Below are 20,225 nucleotides of genomic sequence, written 5' to 3'. Positions count from 1 at the left end.
GATGAAACCTCAACAGAAATTCAGGAGATGCAGATGAATTCCAGTGGACAGCAACAGGTTCACTCTTTGAGAAATAATCAAAATTCGATTCAAAAGTGTGACATACAACACTGAATAATGTCACAAATATATATTAAAATTATAGGACAAGACACAGCAGGTGAAAAGTAAAACAGACAACATACAGTCGAATAGTTCACTGGAAAATGCTGTCTATTTATCTCACAGATATCATACCATGAATTTATGTACCAAATGATCTCCACCATGACCTCTCAGGTACACCACACCACGTCTTAGAAGACAGATTACTAAATAATGAACCAACCAGATGTTATTTGGAAGCTTTCTTACACATAGTTTCAGAAATAAATCAGTATGGGGAAGGCATAGGAAAGAGAGAGATATCAACAGGGAATTTTTTTCAGAGAACACCTATAATAATAAAATAAGAACAGTAACGTTCTAACTCACCAGAGTGAGAAACTACTCATACAGATAAATCTATTTTGGAGTTGAAAAGAAAAATTTCTTTTAGGACTATGAACGTAAGCAAACATCAACAAAATGTTTTAACACATGATATAGAACAGGGCAGTATGTTTCACTATTAAGAACTTGTCCATTTAGACCAATGAGGACCTACCGTACAGCACATGAACTCTGCTCCATGTTATGTGGCAACCTGGATAGGAGAGGAGTTTGGGGGAGAACGGATACATGTTTAAACATGGCTGGGCCCGTTCGCTACTCACCTGAAACTACCATAACACTGTTGATCGGCTATACCCCAGTACAAAATTAACAGCTGAAGGGAAAAAAAATCCACTTAGGAAAATAAGTTCTGAAAAATATTTCCATAACTCAAGAAATAGGTCAAAGGTACAGTTAAACTTGGAGAAGGAAACGGCAACCCACTCCAGTATTCTTGCCTGGAGAATCCCATGGACAGAGGAGCCTGGCGGTTTGCAGTCCATGGGGTCACAAAGAGTCAGATGCGACTGAGTGACTAACACAACAGAAAAACTGTACACAATCAAGAACTGTCTGGTGTTTTCCAAAAAAAAATTTGCTTGAGTTGAGAGATGAGAACTACAGTGCCCTTAAATGTTCTTTCCCAGATAACTATTTCTCAATTGCATTTTAGTTTAAATTAGAAATAATTATTTCATGGTTAAGTGTTTTCTACCAGCCTGACTCAAGCTGATTAGGTAAAAAGATCTAGTTTTGTGCTTAACATGAACCAATGGAAATGTCTTTGAGGAACACCAGAGTTGGCCATTCTCAAACATCTGCTTCACTGAAAAAAAATGCTGAGAAAGAAACCACTGATATTTATTTTTCTGGTTGGGAGAAGTGAGATACACAAAAATGAATGACAATAGCAACTTTCTAAACAGAACTAAGGTTCAAGCCAAACAACAAAAGCAAACAAACCAACAACAACAAAAAGAAAAGCCTTTTAAATACAAGCCAAAGAATCCAACCTGATAACTAAACCATCTGCTAGCTAATAAAAATGCTTATTTTGACAACAGTGTTACCTAAAAGAGACAAATGTGTTGCCACTGTTGAGTCCAAAAGAAGTATTTCCTTCAGGACTCTGACAATTACATGGTTCCAAAATGTTCTATCACTTTCCAATAGGTCAGTAAGTCTTCCTTAGGGAAGCATTTTTCTAGTTAAACAATATAACCATTCTGAAAATGTTACTGTGGCCCAACTTACAGATGTAATAGTAAGATATAAAATTAGACTATTCCAGAGAATTGATTTTGTCCCTGCCCACAAGTATATAAGATACAAGTCTAAACAGTCTCAACTAAATGACACCAAAAATCTCTGGCTATGAACAAAAGAAACATGCCTTGGGACCCAAGATTTACTCAGTACCCAGGTCACCAGTCTGCACCACTGGGCTGCTGAACTGTGGGAAGGCAAACTGGTGTCTTCAAGCCCTGTTCCTCAAGAGTCCTCCACCCCGAATTCCCCATGGGCTCATGGGATCCCAGATGGACCCAAGAAGTCTTAGTCTGAATGAAATATGCTTCACACCCACCTCAACACAAGCAGAGATGTTTTTTACCATTCATTTACCAAACATTCCCATTTAGCTATACCATATTTCCCAAAGTAGAGATTTTATCAGACAGAAACTGGTAAAAGAAACCAAGCACACATTAAATAAATAAATAAGAGTCACCAGGACTTCATGTCTTAGTTTGAAATTTGAACCATATGGAACTACTGTTTGTACCAGTCAAAAATGATCAAATATTGGCTGTTTCATATGGTTCAATCTAATAGATTAAGGAGACAGTCTGAAAGCCTTGATGCACCCAGGAAAGCACTGAACTGTTTGTAGAATGTTGCAGTCCTTATAGTCCTAATAGATATTTAGCCGCACAGAGGAACTAGGGACAATTTTACTTGCAGAATATAGTATCATATTCTACCTATAGGACAGAAAACAGAGAAGTATGTGATCCCAAAGGATTCTGTTCACAAAAATCTTACCTGTTAAATATAAACGATAATAGAATTTACACTTTTTAGGTATAAACGTCATCTGCTCATTTGTGTTTAAAGCACAACACCAACCACCACACAGGGCCTAAGGAGAGGACGGCTTAGACTTGCTTCCCAGGTGGCACTAGTGGTAAAGAGTCCGCTTGCCAATGCAGATGTAAGAAATGCATATTTGATCCCTGGGTCTGGAAGATCCCCTGGAGAAGGAAATGGCAACCCTCTCAGTATTCTTGCCTGGAGAATCCCATGGACAGAGGCACCTGGTGGGCTGCAGTCCAGGGCTCGCAAAGTGTCGGTCATGACTGAAGCGACGGAGCACTTAGCACGCTCTGCACACAAAAGTATATGACATACAAGGGAGAATAAAGGGCTCAGGCTACTGTGGCGGTTTCAGGGGGTCTTAGGAATTCAGCGGAAAACCAGAATCCCTGATCCCAGCTTCACTGGAGACTCCTGAGAGGGGTTCAGCTCCCCAGGGTTCAGTCTGGCCTCTGACTGAAGGCCTTAGGGCTAATTGGCAGTTTGGTACTTAAGACGGACTTCCCAAGAAAGCTGCAAAGGGCAAGGCCGAGTGCCTGGAGCAAGAACACATGTTTTCTCCCCACTAACTCCCCTGCTTATAGCCAATCAACAACGATCAAATCAGGCCACAGAAAAAGCCCATTCTTAAAGTCAGTCCGCTAACATATTAATACTATTGATCAGCCCCATTCAAGTGCCCCTTCTTTTCCCTCAGGAAACCCGATACATATAACGCAGACTCAGCAGGCTCTCACCACTACGAACAGGGTGCTGGCTACTTCCGCTCTCCCTTCATTACTGCCAGGGCTATTGCATGTTTTTATTTAATAAACTTTCATCAGTTCAAATGAAGGGCTGTTATTAGCTGAGCTAACAGCCAAATGATAATGCTCCAGAGAAATATCAGTGCTTGTCAGCGCATTAACAAAGAGAGGACAGGGGCTGAGGTCAAGCACGTGTCAATGTAAATGAGGCCATATTAGGTACTAAAGGCTTAATGCAATAGACTGCTGGGGAGATAATGGAATTTACAGGATAAAGCAAATGAGATTAAGTTATTGATAAGTGAAGAAGGGAAGAGGACCTATAAAATCAAAGGCCTTTTTCTTGTGAATTTCTCCTGTAAAGAATCTTCAAATAGACCTTAGAAAACAAAATTCAAAAGAGATCAAATGTACCTTCCAGCTTCATGAAAGATCTCATCCTGTCTGCTGTTTATCAGTCACTAAGTTGTCCAATTCTTTGTGAACCCATAGACTAGCATGCCAAGCTTCCCTATCCTTCACTATTTCCCAGAGTTTGCTCAAATTCATGTCCACTAAGCCGGTGATGCTGTCTAACCATCTCATCCTCTACCACCCTCTTCTCCTTTGGCCTTCAATCTTTCCCAGCATGAGGGTCTTTTCCAGTGAGTCAGCTCTTCACATCAGGTGGCCAAAGTGCTGGAGCTTCAGCATCAGTCCTTCCAGTGAATATTCAGGGTTGATTTCCTTTAGGATGGACTGGTTTGATCTCTTTGCAGTCCAAGGGACTGTCAACAGTCTTCTCAAGCACAACTCAAAAGCATTAATTCTTTGGCGCTCAGCTTTCTTTATGATCCAACTCTCACATCCATACGTGACTACTGGAAAACCATAGCTTTGACTGGACAGTCCTTTGACAGGAAAGTGATGACTCTGCTTTTTAATATGCTCTCTAGGTTTGTCATAGCTTTCCTTCCAAAGACCAAGCATCTTTTAATTTCATGGCTGCAGTCACCAGCAGGAGTGATTCTGGAGCCCAAGAAAATAAAATCTGTCATTGTTTCCACTTTTTCCCTTTCTATTTGCCCAGATGGGATGGGGCCGGATGTCATGATCTTAGTCATCCTATGACTGCCATGAAACACTGGCTTGTTCTAAGAGCATACAGAGGCACTTCTCCTAGTGGTTCAGTGGCTAAAACTTTGCACTCCCAATGCAGAGGGCCCAGGTTTGATCCCTAGTCAGGGAGGGAACTAGACCCAACAGGCCACAACTAAGAGTTTGCATGCCACGACTAAGGATCCTGCATGTGGCAACTAAGACTGCACAGCTAAATAATAAATAAATAAATAAATAGAAGGATGCGCTGTGCTTAATTGCTCAGTCATGTCTGACTCTGCGACCCTAGGCTCCTTTGTCCATGGGGATTCTCCAAGCAAGAATACTGGAGTGGGTTGCCATGCCCTCCTCCAGGGAATCTTCACTACCCAGGCACTGAACCCAGGTCTCCTGCAGTGCAGGGGATTCTTTACTGTCAGCTACCAGGGAAGCCAAATAAAAGCACACCAGTCTTTAAAAGTATTTTTAACCTTTCCTGAAGGTCCTCCCTTATTTTTGCTTTTTCTTAAACATTAGAGCATTCTACCACATCTAATTCCTATATTTTATTAAAGCCAATCTTTTTTTTCCTCTTGTAAAGACTGGGAACCAGGTCTTCTAAGATATCCATCCCATTAGCACAGAATGACAGCATCTGAAAAATGAAAGGTTAAGAATTTTCTCAGAGAAGGCAATGGCACCCCACTCCAGTACTCTTGCCTGGAAAATCCCATAGATGGAGGAGACTGGTAGGCGGCAGTCCATGGGGTCGCTAAGAGTTGGGCATGACTGAGCGACTTCACTTTCACTTTTCACTTTCCTGCATTGGAGGAGGAAATGGCAACCCACTCCAGTGTTCTTGACTGGAGAATCCCAGGGACAGTGGGGCCTGGTGGGCTGCCATCTATGGGGTCGCACAGAGTCGGACACAACCGAAGTGACTTAGCAGTAGCACCAAGAATTTTCTATTTTAAGAGGCCTTTAAAAATTGTTAAGATTGAGGCCCCATTCCAATTTTACAGATTAAAAAAAAGAAAGGTGGGGCCCAAATATCTATTCTTTATCTTTATTCTTCTTTAAAATTACAAAAGTAATAGATGCACAATCAAAAAAAGCTGAAAAACAGAAAAACCAAACAGGAAAGATCCATAATCAGTCAGATAAAGTTATAAATTTTAACCTGACACCAATTATTTTTCCACACAAAGTTCTTACAAAAAAACAGTTACTTTCCAACATGTTTTTTCCCCACTTGGCAATATATTGGGAATATCCACCCATCACCAAACATGATTTTTAGTGTTTTCATACTAGTCCATAATATGAATATTCCATAAATGACTTAAACTAACTCCCTGTTAAATAATTGCTAATTATTTTTACTTCCATAAATCTTATTGTGATAATTATCCTTGTATATATATATTTTTGGAACACCTCACAATTAAAATTCTGAATTCTTTACTTAACATTCAAGAAGTAGAATTTCAAGTCCAAAGTTATTTCAGGCTTCTGATGCATAATGCCATATTAAGAGCCTTATTTTTTTCTAAATGTACTTTTAAGAGCTCTGTCCACAATCACTTTCCTAATGAAATTAAACTATACCTAAGATCTTGTAAGATAAGGATTATAATTGTTTATGGAAAAGCCCCTCCCGCCCCCCAAAAAATCCTTCTTTCTTCCTAATCTTATGATCTGTTCATCTTCAGTTCTCATTGTTAACCAAAGTTTAGGCTCTCCACACACCGGTGCCAAATCAAGCTTTGGAGATAGAATTTGGGGTGAAGCAGAAATCACTGCAGACAGTGACTGCAGCCATGAAGTTAAAAGATGCTTGCTCCCTGGAAGGAAAATTATGACAAATCTAGACAGCATATTAAAAAGCAAAGACAATCATTTTGCTGACAAAGGTCGGTATGGTCAAAGCTATGGTTTTTCCAGTAGTCATGTACGGATGTGAGAGCTAGAACATAAAAAAGACTGTCAGCTCAGTCGTGTCCGAATCTTTGCGACCCCATGGACTGCGGCACACCAGGCCTCCCTGTCCATCACCAACTCCTGGAGTTCACTCAAATTCATGTCCATTGAGTCGGTGATGCCATCCATCTCATCCTCTGTCATCCCCTTCTCCTCCCGCCCTCAATCTTTCCCAGCATCAGGGTCTTTTCAAATGAGTTAGCTCTTCACATCAGGTGGCCAAAATATTGGAGTTTCAGCTTCAACTTCAGTCCTTCCAATGAACACCCAGGACTGATCTCCTTTAGGATGGACTAGCTGGATCTCCTTGCAGGCCAAGGGACTCTCAAGAGTCTTCTCCAACACCACAGTTCAAAAGCATCAATTCTTCAGCTCTCAGCTTTCATTACAGTCCAACTCTCATATCCATACATGACCACTGGAAAAACCATAGCCTTGACTAGACAGACCTTTGTTGACAAAGCAATGTCTCTGGTTTTTAATATGCTGTCTAGGTTGGTCTTAACTTTTCTTCCAAGGAGTAAGCATCTTCATGGCTGAAGTCACCATCTGCAGTGATTTTGGAGACCAAAAAAATAAAGTCTGCCACTGTTTTCACTGTTTCTCCATCTACTTGCCATGAAGTGATGGGACTGGATGCCATGATCTTTGTTTTCTGAATGTTGAGTTTTAAGCCAACTTTTTCACTCTCCTCTTTCACTTTCATCAAGAGGTTCTTTAGTTCTTCTTTGCTTTCTGCATATGTGTCATCTGTATATCTAAGGTTATTGATATTTCTCCCGGCAATCTTGATTCCAGCTTGTGCTTCATCCAGCCCAGCATTTCTCATGATGTACCCTGTATATAAGTTAAATAAGCACAGTCACAATATACTGCCTTGATGTACTCCCTTTCCTATTTGGAACCAGTCTGTTGTTCCATGTCTGGTTCTAACTGTTGCTTCTTGACCTGCACACAGATTTCTCAGGAGGCAGGTGAGGTGGTTTGATATGCCTATCTCTTTCAGAATTTGCCACAGTCTGTGGTGATCCACACAGTCAAAGGCTTTGGCATAGTCAATAAAGCAGAAATAGATGTTTTCCTGGAACACTCTTGCTTTTTCAATCCAGTGGATGTTGGCAATTTGATCTCTGGTTCCTCTGCCTTTTCTATATCCAACTTGAACATCCAGAAGTTCACTGTTCACGTATTGCTGAAGCCTGGCTTGGAGAATTTTGAGCATTACTTTACTAGCATGTGAGGTAAGTGCAATTGTGCAGCAGTTTGAGCATTCTTTGGCATTGCCTTTCTTTGGGATTGGAATGAAAACTGACCTTTTCCAGTCCCATGGCCACTGTTGAGTTTTCCAAATTTGCTGGCATACTGAGTGCAGCACTTTCACAGCATCATCTTTTAGCATGAAGGCTGAGCACTGAAGAATTGATGCTTTTGTATTCTGGTGCTGGAGAAGAGTTCTGAGAGTCCCTTGGACAGCAGTGAGATCAACAAGTCAATCCTAAAGGAAATCAGCCCTAAATATTTATTAGAAGGACTGATGCTGAACCTGAAGCTCCAACACTTTGGCCACCTGATGCAAAGAGTCGACTCACTGGAAAAGACCTTGATGCTGGGAAAGATAGAAAGTAAATGGAGAAGGGGGCGGCAGATGATAAGATGGTTGGATGGCATCACCACCTCAATGGACATGAATCTGAGCAAACTCTGGGAGAAAGTGGAGGACAGAGGAACCTGGCATGCTACAGTGCATGGGATCACAAAGGGTCAGGCCTGACTTAGTGACTAAGCAACAACAATGGCTGTTTTAGCCAATATGTGAGAACAAAAAGTTGTAAGAAATCGGAAGTTTGGGGCTAAAGCAAAAATCCTATTGTTTGCAGATGTGATGATGTGCTTTTCTATTGAGAAAAACCAAAATAAACTACAGGTGAATGTGTTTTTAAAAAATGGAGGTAGGCAACCATAAGTAATTAGTATTGGGATGAATCTCAGGGAAAATAGACTTCCTTGGCAAGTTCCCCCTACCTTGTCAAAGCCAACCAAAACTGCCAGTCAGCATTCTCAGGCCACCATCAGGTTGAGAGAGGGATCCCAGTGACGATAAGCACTACCATCTGCCGCCACTGACACACGCACAGGGTCCCCAGCTAGCCACAGACTTACCCATCAAAATCCTGCTCCAACAAGTCCCTACAGACAAAGACAGCAAAGCACTTTTGTGTTATTCTGACTGAGATCACTCCTCCTACAGACCTGAAGTGCATACACATAAGCGTGTACAATTACAGTTCATCTGCTTATAACAGGTATGCATCAGTGACAGCAGTACCAGGAGAGAAATGCTGCTTAACGGGACAAGCCCGGGACTACAACTTTTTCTTTTCACCCAGCCTTGTGTGATAGTGGGCTTCCCTGGTGGCTCAGACGGTAAAGCGTCTGCCTGCAATGCGGGAGACCCGGGTTCGATTCCTGGGTCGGAAGATCCCCTGAGAAGGAAATGGCAATCCACTCCAGCACTCTTGCCTGGAAAATCCCATGGACGGAGGAGCCTGGTAGGCTACCGTCTATGGGGTCGCACGGACACGACTGAGCGACTTCACTTTCACTTTCTTTTGTGTGATAGTGATAACAATCACGCTCCCTACACCACAGATTTGTATATTGCCTTCCATTTCACAAAGTACTTCACATGTACAAAATTTCATTTTTATTCTCACCACCACTTTATAATATAGACAGGTTAAGTATTCCTCTACAGAAGAGGATACTGGAAGAAAGAAAGCAATGCGTTTGTCTAACCTCACAAAACTGATAAATTGTTAGAATTAAGAAGTTCTGGCTTTTCAACCCATTTTTGGTTTTACTATACCATGCTGGACCTAGCCACCACCTGTCAATAAATGTGGGCCCCAATTTCAATCCATTAAATCCCAGCAATAAGTCAGATAAGAAAGAACGCACAGTAAAGATACAGAAGTCAGAGCACCAAAATGACAGCTCTAAAAAGTTCCAAGTCAGCTCAACTCTGGAGAGCATCTAATCTACCCAGTAAACAAAACTCACATTGACCAAATAATCAGGCTACAAAATCAGAATAAGAGCCTGATACGCATCAGCTCTATCTGAAAGCTGCACTAGAGGAAAGCAACAAGTAACTTTTAATCAACCTTCAACATGTCTACATACACATGAATATTGCCACGTGATGTCTGTCTTAACACAAATATTTTATTTCCAGCTACTACTTACAGCAAGTGTTAAATGCAGTCAAGGACAATTGGTTTTGGTCTGTTTTACACCATAGGCTATACACCACATCACTGGTTCCAAACCTGTCCAAACATTGGAATCACTTGGAGAATGCCAACAATTACAGAAGTTACTGTCCCATCCCCAGAGATTTCAAGCCTAGGGTGCAATCTGGGCTTTAGGGTTCCTGAAGGATTCCCTGATGTACAGAGTTTGGGAACCACTGCCCTACAGCCAAGTGAGCCAACTGAAAACTGCTGAACGTGATGAGGTTTAGTGAAACAACACACAGTTTCTATGTGCTTTAAAAGAGGCAAATTAAAAGCAGATACAAAAAGCAAAGCAAAAGAAAAGGGAAGCTACTACAATAAGCCAGTGCCTATCAAACAGTGTGGCTTTTAAAAACCCCAGCCTTCAAAATCAAACATAAATTAAAAGGGCAGGGGTAAATACCCACCCCCCCCACACACACCCACACACAATGGAATATTACTTAAGTAACAGAAAGGAACAAAATTGGGTCATTTGCAGTGATGTGGATGGACCCAGAGTCTGTCATACAGAGGGAAGCCAGAAAGAGAAAACCAAATATTGCATATTCACACATACATATAGGCTCTAGAAACATGGTACAGGCTATTTGCAGGGCAGGAACAGAGACGCAGCTGTGAAGAACGAACATGTGTACAACAGGGCAGAAGGGGAGAGTGAGACAACTGGAGAGAGTAGGACTGAAATATACATATACACACTACCACGTGTGAAGTAGACAGCTAGTGGGAAACAGCTGCATATAGCACAGGGAGCTGAGCCCAGTGCTCAGTCATCACCTAGATGGGCGGGATGGGGGTGGGAGAGGGGGACACGGGAGGCTCAAGACGGAAGAGATACATGCATAGTTAGAGCTGATTCACATTGTTGCAGAGCATAAACCATCTAAATACACTCAAGCAGTTATACTCCAATAAAAAATAAAAAATAAGATAAATTAAAAGGTCAATGAGTGAGAAAAATAGTTACTACAAAGCCTGTACTTTTACTCTCCAGGAGAAAAATGCTGCTGCCACAGTAAAACTACTTACTTAATTAGGGATCCAAAAACCAAGGTTATTCATTTACTAACTTTATTTTTAGCTTTTCCTTAATCTTTTTGCCAAGAAAATTAGATGTAGGTGTTTCAATTCAGGGTTCCCAAAGAGAGCTGAAAGCAGCTACGGCTGACCGGCCTATTAAAATATTAATGGCAAACCATATTCCCCACTCCCAGCCCCTGGATTCCTGGAACTCTGGTGGTACCGATCATGATATGAGATGCTGTTTATTTCCTCATCATCTGTCTCCTTGTACTAGCATGTAAGCTCCTTCAAGGTTAAGGTCACCTTCACAGATCCATGTACCAACAACGGCATTGTCATATTCGTTTGTCCATCTATCAAAACACATGCCAAATTCTTTGCTGATCAATTATTAGTATAGAATCTTGGCATCAGTTTTTAAGATCAATATTCTACACTAGGAACAGATGGGTTTTAATGGTGGATATTTCATTATTGATCACGGATACATTTTTTTTCATTATGTTGTACAGAAATCTATATGGAATACTGAAACATTTTGCAGGCACTGAACCACTTCACGTTACATCCAGTAAGTTCTCTAGAATGTTTCAGCTCCTGATAGCCATAGTGCTTTCATCTCAATACCACTTGTAGACTCAGGAGAGAAAAAAACAGTCCTGTGAGATCTCAGAAACTTTCAAGCCACGTAAGGGGATATGCATTTTGGCCCCTTGTGTCTTACTTGTACATTATTTTATAATGGAAGCATGATCACCCCTTGCCTATCCATAAAATGAGAAGAGAGTTATTTGCTAATGACACAGGTTTACTGGCACCAACGGGACCAACTTCACTGGCCCACTGGTCCTGCCATCTAAGCAGTGACAGAAAGAATAACAACTCTAATACTAAAGTCAACGGAAGTCAATACTTTTGATAGGCATCCTGTGAAAGTGAACCGGCCTACATCTGACTACAATACCCAACAGATTAACACACCTGGTCACCTAAGACTAGATTTTGCAACAAACTGATCCTGGGTAGCTTACCAAGAAATTACACTGTTTACCACTGGACAGTCAGTGGGTACCCATTGAGCATATTCTTGATGTAGGCTTAAGAGGTGACTTATAACACAATCTGGAATTTGTTCACACAAGATCCTGAAAACATGGTCTAGAACTTTGAGGTCTTGGTCATCCAACCATGCATGTGTTAGAGCAGAAGAGATGTGTGTTCTGAGAAAAATTCTCTCTCTGCCTGCAGGGATTCCTTGACCATATAAAATGTGGAGTGGTCTTTTACTCGGGGCAAGAAGAAAAGGAATCAGAATTGCCTAACTTAGTCCCACTTCAACTCTTAGCTCAAAACAAGTCCACCTCAGACTGGTTTTTGACAGTCTAACATGGTAGCGATCACCACATCCTTTCTTACAGTATCAGTAAGCAAATTAATTACAAACAGCATTTCTAAGGTCTTATGATGGATACTTGGTGTACTTTACATACATAGCTTACTATTTCTGTTGTTTATGTTCTGGTTTTTTTGGCCATGAGGCATGTAGGATCTTGGCTCCCTCACCAGGGATCAAACCCACACTGTCTGCAGGGGAAGGTGAAGGCTTAACCACTGAACCGCCAGGGAAGTCCAATAGCTTAATATTTCATTTAATCCTTTCAGCAACCCTGAGGGCATTCAATTATTCTCAATTCCAACTTTCAGCTAAGCCAAATTAAATAATTAGCCCCAAGGCATTCAGCTAGTAAAAGTCAAAGCTGGGATTCAAGCCCAGGTCCACCTGACCCCCAGGAAGCCCCATGCTCACATTCACAGCCTTGAATGTTGTCCAACAATTGCAAAGGATCTTGAAAACTAAAAATATGACAAATAGAGTTATTTTTATCATAGGATCTTTGAAAACTATGCAATTAAGTAGCTGTTTTACTCTCTTTATCCCAAATGTGGGCACAATTTCATAGGGTAAGTGAAATAATTCCACCATACCATTCTCTCAGCAAAGCACTCTGGGACCTCTAAGAAGGCAGCCAACATAAATATGCTATTATAATTATCGTTAACAATCCCTATCTGGCTATACAGCTATAGATTCTTTTTAAAAAGGTGTTATAAATAAAAAAGACAAAATGATCACGATACATTCAAAATCTCTACAATCTCAGGAAGCCTTAGAAATGAAAAAATTATTTTAGTCACAAGCCTTGTGACTGTCAGCTAAAGTGCTTCAAAACTACTCGCACGGGCTTGGTTTCCACTGATTGAATGCAATTATGAATTGACTTCTATAGGTTGATAAATCAGAACTTGTGTAAGTGGTTTTCAAAGCTCATCTGTGCAATTTCGGTTTGATGCAGACTTCCACCCAAAACTCTCCTTAAAAAAAAAAAAAAAGTTTGTAAAAATATTAACTATCATGAAATTCCTTCCTGGTTGGCTCACACCACTGGAAAGAAGCTGCTATTCTTATATTAATAATTCTTCCCAGAATTAATCAGTCATTGTACATTAGAACCAGCAGCTGGAGTGTTTTGAGTGATAATGAAACCTGTAACAAGGCATCTTCAGCCGTCTTTTCAAGACAATAAGGGAATTAAAATTTCAATTTAAATGCAGAGGTTTGAAACACGCTTCACTGGCAAAATTACTTCAATTAATGTGAGTGGAATACAAAGGACAGACTGCAGAAATGTGATGCAGCAACCAGAAATTATGTCATTAATGTGCTTGCATCAACCCGGCACAATGACTGCAGAGGTCTAATTTAAACCGTACATATCACAAAGCTACAGACTACAATATTAATCAAGTCTCTGATTTCAACATGATGGATACAGGCTTCTTGCTGGATCACTTTTAGCTTTTCATAAGCTAACAGCAGCTGTTTACCTTGAAAGAGGAAACAAAAGGCCAGGCCTATTTGCAGACATCCCCTGTCATGACAATTTAATTATTTTATGCAATACTCGGGTTATCATATCAAAAGAAATAAATATCCCATCTAGAAGCCGCATCTGTAGCCATCAGCCCACTCTGATGGTGAAGCAGGAATTGCAGGAGCTGACACGATCTGTGGGTCACCACTGATTTATTTACTCTGGATTTATTAACCTGAGGAGGGATTAAATTATTGGGCATCTGCACCTGCCTTAAAATGGAAATGCAAAATCTTTTGATAAAAAGATCCAAGGAAATCAGAGGGGTTTGAAAGACTAGACTGTCCTGCCTTCACTTTCTTCTGATGTCTTTTCGCAAAGATTTTCATTTGGACTCTTGAGATGCCTTAAGTAGATTTTACTTCTAAGAGCACATAACCACGGGGAAAAGCAATGTGATTATTTTCTCATATGAAGTCCAATAAAAAAGCAATTATAGACCTTACCATTTATTCACATACAAAAGGCAAACTGAAGAATATTTCCAACTTTTTAAGCACATCTTAAATCCCACCTCCATGAAATCTTCATTGTATGTTAGGAAATGCTAACCCCCCAGGTCATGCAAAGCAACTACCTCATCTGGAAAATGGAGAGGACCTCAGAAACCTCTCTCTCATAAGAGTATTGTAAGGATTCAGTGTTTAAAATGGTACCAGCACATAGTGAGGGCTCAATACACATTAGCTAGTATTATAATTATACTTTTGTTGTTCATTTAAACACTGTAGAAAGGAAAGGTTAGGAACGAGAGAACTTTGCCATTAAGAAAACAAAAAGATTAACAAAAGCCACAAATCAGAGGGAAAAAGTCAGACCCGAGCTTGTAGAAAGCAAATGCCCTTTTCTATTTATTGGTAAGACAGTCTTCCACAGAGCTACCCATTTGGCTAATCATCAGTGAACTCTATGTAAAGTGCATTATGCTAAGTACAGGGTAGACAAAAATAGGTAAGACATAGTCCTTGCCCTTAACGACCTACCATACAAACAAAAGCAACTATATTCCTGTGAAATACACGCAGCTTATGGAAATAAATTTACTCATGTTAAGCATTAATACTACAATGAATATATAATATTTCATTTTTTTAAAAAATAAGGTAAGTATCTAATCACCTAGGGCATTCAGAAACTCGATGAAATTTGAGCCACGTCTTAAAGAATAAATCATTTTTCCAAGTAGGAAGGATAAAGATTAGGTTTAAAGAAATGTATGGTAAGAGCACTGCTTTAAAAAGCAACCAGAAGCTGACAGTCAGAAGTACAACTAACAAATACATGTAGTGTCGCTGAAGGAGTCCATTACTAAGCATTATTATTATAAATGACATAAATTGAAACTTTAATAAATGAGAGATAGCCTGTTCACAATATTACAACTGTGAAAGACAATATTACAAAGAAGACACTCTCCTAAATTTAATCAAAATGTCATCATGTTGGGACTTCTCCGGCAGTCCAGTGGTTAAGTTTCCACACTTCCTATGCAAGGGACATGGGGTTCCATCCCTGGTAGCAATCTACAATCCCACATGCTGCAGAGCATGGCCAATGGAACCTGACAAGCGGATACTAAAATTCCTATGCAAGAGTAAAATAACAAACATGTGAAGATAAACAATAAATGTGTAAAGAGTAAAATTAAAAAATAAAATGTGTCAAGAATAGCATAGTTCTGAATAGCAAAGTGAGGGAATGTCTTCACCTGCTATTAAGATATATTTTAAAATTATAGTAATTAAAACAGCATGGTTTTGGTGCAGATACAGACAAGACCAACTAAACAAAATAGAGAGATCAGACACAGACCCATGCACATATGCAAACTTGGTATGTGACCAAGGTGGAATTATAAACCAGCAGGAAATGAATTCAATAAATGGCTTGAGCCAAGCAGCTATACTGAAGGTAAAATCAGATCTCTAGTTCATGCCATATACATTTTAAGTGGATTAAAGACAACAGTATAAGAAATTCTCTTTGTGACAGTGGGATAAAAAAAAATAAATTTCTCAAAAGAAGTCACATAACAAAGGAAAAAAAGACTGTAAAACATTGTTGAATTAAATTTTAAAACTGTTTAATAAAAGACACCATAAACAAAAAGATACTACCAACTGGGAAAAGATATTTACAATCCATCTAACAAAAAATTAGTATCCAGAGTGAAGAACTACAAACAGAAAAAAAGAGGAACTTCTGAGAATTATCTCTCTCACCTTCACTCATTTCTAGAGGTGACTGCCCTTTCTTCTCAACCAACTCCCCACGTCTCCCATGTCCCTCAATCACATAGTTTTACTTAGAATTGACAATCACAGTATCCAAGGTTGACCAATAGATCCTATGCTATTTCTGAATTAGAAGATTATTTTCCTCTGCAAAGCTGGAAATTGTAAGATAATAGCTTACAAACCTTTTTCCCCAAACACCAAAACTCTGCCCACATGTGGAAGAAAGTCTATAGAAAAAAAATTTTTTAATGCAGGAAGACCATATAGATGGCCTTCAACATAGATGCCTGTTCTTTTAGCAGACTGGCTACATGGGTAAAGCAATTCTCTTACCTAACCTAGCTAGAGCTGAATTTCTGCAACTTAGAACTAAGAATTTACAGAATATTTAATGAGGTCCTTAAGAAAATAAGTTCAAAAAAAATATATGGTATCATTAATTAGCTCTTAAATAAATTAGCCCTTGAGGAATAAAGGCTAGTCCTAAAATCTGAAATCCTAAAATGAACATAACACCAAAATAAACATTAACAACCTATTTTTAATATATGGCACTAACTTAAAAACAGACCCAGTACAAAAAATCATGGTTCCAATAGACGTATACATGCTACACAAATATATATATATATATGTATATATAAGCTTATCCATTCTGATTGCTGAGTCTTGAATATTTAGTACATATATGCCTTCCTGAGTTTCCCAGGTGGCTCAGTGGATAAAGAATCCACCTGCCAATGCAGGAGAGGCAGGAGACGTGGGTTCGATCCCTATATTAGGAAGATCCCCTAGAAGGGGCAACCCACTCCAGTGTTCTTGCCTGGAGAATCTCACGGACAGAGGAGCCTGGCGGGCTACAGTCCATGGGGTCACAAAGAGTCTAACGTGACTGAAGCGCTGGCCTTGCATGCACGCATGCCATCCTAACATAAACCAACAGTAAGGCTGAGAGGTGAGTAAATTTTTTATTGGACACCATATAGTCATTATTAAGGAAGATGACACTATAAAGATACTAAAAATAACCAATTATTTTGCCACTCTGAAGAAAAGACCATAATTAACCTCCTTCCACTGTGGAAAATCACTATCACATAACCAGGTTTTAATATATGAGAGAATATCATGGCACATCTCATCTCTTGGTTATCAAGTTTCCTTTAAACCTTAAGACAGACTTCGAGCAAAATTCTTCTTGAAAGTCAGAATGAATTAGAACCACTTAGAGGATTTAACCTGTTTTGCTCCCACTAATTCCTCTCAGTGTTTTGGGTTTTTTTCTTCCCAGAGTTGCAGGCAATCTAATTTGTTGAAACAAAGATAAGGGACCTTCACCTATCGTGGAAAAGAAAATCCAAATACAGTCCATCTGCTTCTGAGAGTTTCTGTCATCCCCAGACAACTGTGAGAAGGATACAGGGGAGTTGGTGTGGGAGGAGGAGGTAGAATAAGCAGCTCCCATTCAGAGCCACAGGCCCTGGAAGGTTAAGGTTTTTAGGAAGCAAGATTTGTTTTTTGTTTTTTTTTTATTCATTATCCTCTCAGCCACGTGTACCACCAGCTGCAACCCTCTCTTGAATTTTCACTTCTAATTCAGAAAGTAGCAGAGAGGACGAAGATACAGGCTAAAGGCTAGTCTGTGGCATACTTCTGCTGGACAAAGTAACTTCCAGAATTATTCCCCTGAAAATTATTTTGTTTCTTATCAACTTAAAGGAAAAAAACAAAAACAAAACCCTAAACATTCTTTCACAGAATTTGTGCAACCTACAGTTCAGAAATCTCGAAAAGTTCTGTCTCATGCAGATTTCATTCTTCAAAATGGGGTTCATTAATCATCTTCCTCTGACACTCCAACTAACACCTCTCATCACCATTCATGACAGGTCCTGGTTTCTCACCATCATACTTCTTGCCACTGTTCCCAAGGCAGACGACGTAAATAACCATAGCCTACCACTGCAAACATTGAAACCAGGAAGAGAACCAGGCAGGCTTCACCTGCAAGGGCTCATGAATGCCCAGAGGGCAGCTTGTCATGTGCTTCGAGAGGGACAGAATTCAGAGGGAACAGAAGGAAGCACTCTTCTATCTGAGCAGAAACACCCAGGAGTGTGGGCTGTGCTCTTACCAGCATGTCGGTGGCACTGAGATAGTGCTTGCTGGCCATGCACTGTTCCAGCTTTTGAGGCACTTGCTTGATATTCTCGATTTCATCCAGTAGGTTCAGAACATGCTTATGTTCAATTCCTTCAATCCACAGCTTCCGAAGCTCATCTCGTTTGCAGTGCAATAGCATCTTGCATGAAAGCAGATTCTCTTTCACCTGGAACAGAACAGTTTCCATCTTGGGTCAGTGCAAAGTCTTGCCAGACTAAACCTACAGTGTGGTTTGTATTCTTCACCATTACCGCTGTAAGTAACAGTCCGTAGTTCTCACTGCCACCCGTTTTCCTGAGGCTAATCTACATGTGGAATTCTAATCCTGATTAACACACAGATTCACTTGCTTAGGTCTCCACTTCTCTGTATTCTCCTTCCTGTGAGATGAGAGAATTACTCCTAACCAACCTCTGAGTAATCTAGAAAAATATTACTCAGGCTACAAAGCACTCTGAAAATAGGATGTTCCACACCTAAATTAGGATGTCTAAAAGGGAGTGACTAATTTAAGAGACCACGCTATTAATCCTTCTCCATTCTTTCTGGCATATTTCCTATTCAGCTGATGAGTCACCTGGCTCATCCTTCAAGGTCTAAAACTTCAGCTGAATTTTATAACCAAGGAACTGGACGTTCATCTCAACTGACTAAAATGAAAGTAAAGTCAGCTTCCAGGAGAGTAGACATAGCCGGAGGCACTCATGAAATAACAGAATTAAAACATGCCAAGAATTTTTTGCCATGTATTCTGATTTTTAGATATTAAATAAGACGGTTGCCAGCATTCTCATAGATCTGCCCAGTTTGGCACCAGCATCGGTAAGCAAAGCTTGATAACGAAGGAGGAGAAGAGGAGCAGGGAGGGGTAGACACAGTGTTCAGGATAAGTGTCTTTCCACTTCCTACCCTAATTAAAAATTTTTATTTTTATAGCATGATACAGTAAAAATCATGAGCTTTCACAATTTACAGAACTACTTTTATATACTCTTGATATTCTTTTATATCTGTCTTTATTTAAGTTAGAATTTCGTATTTGTTTACAGTTTTGGCTTTCTGTTTGAGGTACATGAAGGGATATCACTTGAGCTTTAGCAAATGCATACATATCTGCATAATTCAAACCCTCATTAATGTATAGGACATTCCCATCACTCTAGAAAGTCTACCATGTTTGTAACAATTAAAGTATCTTCTTCTACAATATTTAGTGTCGTGACACACAGACTCGCTATTTTTTTTGATGATTATAAAACTAAATTTTAACATCTTTCCAAAAAACATGGAAAATAGGATAAATGAATGCTAAAATTAGAAGGTATCTTGAGACAGTATCTAATCCAATCCTGCAACTTAAGGACAACTTTTATCCTTTTTAAAATCATACTTTTATCAAACTCTCCAATGTAAAAAGAGACCTAAGTGAGGGCACTCTCATCTCTCCTGATAAGCACAGTAGAATGACTTAGCTTTTGAGGGAGTGATAGACCTCTTTAACAATCTGGCAAAGAAGTTTCTAAGGAACCTAATTCTTCCTGCAATCCCAAAGAGATGGCAAAATAACCCCTTCTTAGCATGAAATACTAAGACAAGAGAGAACAGAGAGGAGGGAATAGCAAGATGGCAGGAAATACTTGGAAACTGACAAGAAGATGGACGGCATCAAGTGGGGTTTGTTAAGACTGAAAAGGAAGCACCAAGAATTCAAGGTGGAGGGACTTCCCTCGTGGTTCACTGATTGAGACTCAATGCTCCCAGTGCAGGGATTGTGGGTTTGATCTTTGGTTGGGGAACTAAAAGCCTACATGCCACAAAGTGCAGCCAAAAAACTTAGCCAGCAGACCCATAGGTAGCAATTTATCAAAAAAACAAACAAAAAAAAAGTACACAGCTGAAAGTATTTTGAGTCCTCAAACATCTTCATCAAACCACACAGATGTGTAATTCCCTCCCCTCAACCCTGGCCAAATAGGTTTACAATCTGAAGAAACTGAACTATAAAGAATCTGGACCAGGAAATGTCAGCCAACTGGGAGGAGGGAGGCACGCACTGAGCAGGAAACAGGAAGATGGGGTCAAACTGGACCCACCAACAAGGAAGGTCCTCAGCCCTCTCTGGACCCTCAACCTCCTTGCTGGGTTGGCTCCAGTAATACTCAGCTTGACTCTGAGCCCCGATACGGGAAACATATGGCT

At 40.0% G+C, this 20,225-nt stretch overlaps 1 protein-coding gene across 2 annotated transcripts in view; it reads right to left on the bottom strand.

Annotated features, from left to right (window-relative positions):
• The window catches only part of EXOC4 (exocyst complex component 4), an 803,152-nt gene that overhangs the window by 750,730 nt on the left and 32,197 nt on the right, over positions 1-20,225 (bottom strand). For both annotated transcript variants that reach the window (XM_070369027.1, XM_070369029.1), the window contains exon 3: positions 17,998-18,192. In XM_070369027.1, the coding sequence (XP_070225128.1) occupies positions 17,998-18,192 (195 nt within the window). The remainder of the gene's footprint in view (positions 1-17,997; positions 18,193-20,225) is intronic.

This window comes from Bos mutus, chromosome 4 (assembly GCF_027580195.1).
Source record: "Bos mutus isolate GX-2022 chromosome 4, NWIPB_WYAK_1.1, whole genome shotgun sequence".
In the NCBI taxonomy this organism is placed as follows: domain Eukaryota; kingdom Metazoa; phylum Chordata; class Mammalia; order Artiodactyla; family Bovidae; genus Bos; species Bos mutus.
Note: the sequence above shows the minus strand (reverse complement) of the source record. Positions and strands in the feature narration are given on the sequence as shown.